The sequence below is a fragment of the Lactuca saligna genome, chromosome 8 (genome assembly GCF_052625555.1).
Source record: "Lactuca saligna cultivar CGN05327 chromosome 8, ASM5262555v1, whole genome shotgun sequence".
Taxonomy (NCBI): domain Eukaryota; kingdom Viridiplantae; phylum Streptophyta; class Magnoliopsida; order Asterales; family Asteraceae; genus Lactuca; species Lactuca saligna.
Window position 1 is genome coordinate 91,904,864 of NC_136424.1, and position 3,967 is coordinate 91,908,830.

Consider the following 3,967-nt stretch of genomic DNA (forward strand, 5'->3'; position numbering starts at 1 on the left):
TGTAGGCTGCTACTGCTACTTCAACGTGAAAGGTTAATTCAAGAAATCCTATTTCCAAAATAGAAGCCCTTCAACCTAAACTATCAGCTTTTTGAATCGTCAGTCTGACCTCTTCAGCAAAGTCACGTTCTAATCTTCTCTGTGGAAGATAATGACCAGTAGACGTGTTAAACTTATTTGGGGTCTATGCTTTTGGTCCCATCGAAGACGAAAGATCCAAAATTTATAGGTACCACTATAGAATTCTTCCAATTCGATTATTCTACACATATTGTTCGTGGTCCTTCTTCTTCCTTTTCTCCTCCGTATTTAATGCGTTCAACGTTTCAATTAATGAAATAAAAGGACAACACTTCGTCCGTTCATCATACAATAAGTTTGTGAACATATACAACTCGCCGTAGTTGTTACTTTCATCCCTTCTTGAAGTAGTAGTAATAAGAATTTATAAACAATTCTATCATAAATTCATAATCAGCCTCAGGTAGCTGCACAATAGGTGTTCGAAGAAATTACTGACTGAAAAGTGAAAAAGTTAACTTGTCTTTATTTCATGTGGCTACTGTTTTAAGTTCTACGTTTTTGTCGTTTACCTTGTGATATAGATTTTTCTTTCTCTCTTTCGCCAGCTGTGTAACAGCCATTACTTTTATAGTTTGATTACGACATTCTTTAGTTTCATCTCTGGTTTTTCTTCAACTGTAACTGGTCCCGATTCGGTCAACTTTTTTGGGTCGTTGAATTCAAAAAAATCTCGTCTACAAATTACATGCTACTTCTTTCATAAACTTTCGTCAGGTTGCCTAAATTACATCTTTCATAAGTGGTGTTTCTCATATGGGAAAGTTATTGTGTACAGAAGATGGAGATGACTTCAATAATATGCATCCCGGATGCATATCTGGTGTATTTCCTGTTATCAACTACCAAAATTGGCACTCTAATGTCAAAAAGATACTACCTCATAGAAAGCAAGCTAAGCAACAAAAGACTAATGGACAAATCTTGCATGATCAAGACTCTTTTGAAAGATCACAACTTTCATCGGGAAAAAGAAGTCTCATCCAGGTATATGTATGTTCATTTACCATTAGATCTATCTAATGTTTTATTTTAACTTGCATAAAATGAATTGAAATTGCATTTTTTTTTTTTTTTTCAGACAGCTGATCAAAGTAAACAAAAACGTAACTCACACACAAGGTCAATTAAAGATCGTTTAAAGTCATTGGTTTCTGAAGACAGTTTAAAGAATGACCATAAGAAACGAGGTCGAGTGTTGCAAAGAACGTATTCAATTCATCATTTAGAAACCGATGAATGGGTTCATCATACCAATATTGAAGAGTTTAGTGAAAAAAATCCTGATAAAAATGATACAAACAAGGGGATTAAAGATTATGTGGATATATCAGAAAATTCAAGAATCTTGCTAGATGGTTTACAAGTCTCTCATACAAAAGCAAAACTGACAAAATCAGGTTCTTTTCCCTCCATGTTAAGCAGTAGAAATTTGAGGCCTACTAAGCTAAAGCACAAGCTGAATGAGTTCTACTCAATGCCCAAAAACAAAAAGGGTTCAGATAATTGGGCACAAAAATTGGATTTATCAAAATTAGAATCTTTAATCATTGAATTAGATGATCAACATAATGGCAGTGTTATGTCCATCAAAAGGATATGTTCCCTCAATGATAGACATGCCCAATTGTTTGACAATGGTGATACTAAGGAAGCCATTTTGAGCAGTTTTAGAAGCTTGAAGTTGACAAATCATATTAACAACTCAGACTTCCAGTTAACTGATTTTTATCCATTATCTATTGAAGAAGAAAGTGGGGACATCAAGTCAAACTCTAGTTCACAAGAAAAAAGTCACCAATTAGAGTTTCAGATCTCAAAAGGTAAATCGATATTCATAGTATTTCTTCCCATTTCATTCTTTGATATTCATGTTATGCAGTTTACAATTAACATGTCTACATAATTATGTGTTTCAGAAGAAGGTATCAAGAGTGTAAATACCCATGATCAAAACAATGAGTATACGTACTTGAATTATGTAAGGGAGATATTGGAGCAATCAGGTTTCATTAAGAATGGCTTTGAGCAAACATGGTATTCCTCAAACCAGATACTAAATCCTTCAGTGTTTCATGGTATAGAGTCTCAATATCAACATGATGCAGAATCCTTTGAGGAAGAAGTCATTAAACTATCGCATGATTTACATCGGTTTGAATTGGTTGATGAGACTTTGCTTAAATTGTATGAAAGATCATTCTCGTATTATCCAAAAGTTTTGTCCTTTTCTTGCCACCTCAGTCCTGGCCCTAGTGGTAAACTTGTTCTTGAGGAGGTGTGGAAGAGTGTAAGCAGATTGCTGAAGTTGAATCCTACTAAGGATCAATCATTGGAGTATATTGTGTCGTGGGATTTAAATGTGGGTGATGATTGGATGAATTTACAGATGGAATCGGAGTGCGTTGCACTTGAGTTGGAAGATATGATTTTTAACCAAGTTTTAGGAGAAGTGTTTTGCTTTTAAGATAGTAGATATTGTGAGTTAATAGAGTGTGTAAATATCTTCATATAGTTGGGTCAATATTTTGGTGTATCTTAGGAGATAAGTGTCCATGTTTATAGATATTTTAGATACTATTTTTATCATGTAAACTCTTGTATATATACGCTACCCAAAGGGTAATGGAATCAACGATTTGGGAATACACTTTTAGGTAGGGCTCTCACAATTAACTTAAGCAAGCAACATCATTTAGCACACAATGTGTAGCTTTCACTCATTTCCATTTCGCCTGTTAGGATATAAAGAAGAAACAATGCCTATTTTTTCTTTTTCCATAAAACATCTATTAGTTTAACTTCACAATCATAGATCATTCATTCTTAGTACATATCCATAAAAACCTTCAACTCCATAATAAGAGGATACGATCTCACTCTACCATGGACCTAATCATGAATCTGAGGTAAGAAAGCTAGCTATACTAAAAGGGAAGAATCAAACAAGCAGACAACTACTACGTAAAATGTAGTAATGATTTTTTTTTTTTTTTTTTTTTTTTTTTTTTTTTTTTTTTTTTTAAATCACACTATAATAAATACTGAAGATAAAAAAAGTCAATATTATAGTTATCACGATATAATATTTGATGGGTTTTAGTCATAAGACATCCTATGTGCTCATACAAACCCTAATGTTTGGATCTAGGTTTCTCTATTGTACATGCTTTGAATCCAAGACTATAAACCCTAATTCTAGCATACAAGTAATCATATTAATATGTAATTAGGTTTAAGATCATACCTTGATTGTTATGTAGCAATAACAATCCTAATTCCTCCTTGAATTGACTTTGGAAGGTTTAGAGTCACAAGTGTCACTCCTCTAATGGTTCACAAACACCATAAGCAAGAGGATGAAGAGGAGAGAGGTTGGAGGCTGCCAAAAACGTGTAGAAACCCTAGTAAGATCATTAGCCACGTTTTTGAGCCTTAAGGGGTCTTTATATAGTTGGGCTATTAGGGTTATCTAACAAGGAAACCCTAATTTGGATGCTTAAGCCCTAAGCAACCCATAGACTCCTTTTATCAAGCCCATGGACGATTTCCTTATGGGTTTCCCATTAGAATTCGTCCATCCCTTAATACAAGGCAATCCATGGCCTAAATTGCAATTATCTTATAATTACAGTTCCAGTCCCTTAAGTTTAATTAATCTCTTTTAGTCACAAAACTAATTACCAATTAATTATTGACTAATATTAATTAAACAATATGATTTCTCCTTTAATATATTATTCTTATAATACATTAATAAATCATATTTAATCCTTACTCTCCATAAATCATCCTATCAAGTTGCTTTGGTGAAGGCAACCCAAAAGGACCATGCACCATCGGGTCAAGTACATACCAAAATAGTTATGGACTTAGACACTAATCC

The 3,967-nt window shown here is 33.6% G+C and overlaps 1 protein-coding gene across 3 annotated transcripts; it reads left to right on the forward strand.

Moving 5' to 3' along the window:
• The first annotated feature begins 522 nt into the window (after positions 1 to 522).
• LOC145012369 (uncharacterized) lies at positions 523 to 2,757 on the forward strand. Of its 3 annotated transcripts, XM_078971168.1 has the most exons (4): positions 523 to 1,074; positions 1,163 to 1,481; positions 1,830 to 1,904; positions 2,001 to 2,757. In XM_078971168.1, exons 1-4 carry the CDS (start codon positions 838 to 840, stop codon positions 2,546 to 2,548), a joined length of 1,179 nt encoding a protein of 392 aa, XP_078827294.1. In that variant the 5' UTR covers positions 523 to 837; the 3' UTR covers positions 2,549 to 2,757. The 3 variants fall into 3 exon arrangements, with proteins under 3 accessions (XP_078827294.1, XP_078827292.1, XP_078827293.1); XM_078971166.1 differs by having other exon boundaries at positions 526 to 1,074; positions 1,163 to 1,904; XM_078971167.1 differs by having other exon boundaries at positions 535 to 1,068; positions 1,163 to 1,904.
• The last annotated feature ends 1,210 nt before the right edge of the window (positions 2,758 to 3,967 follow it).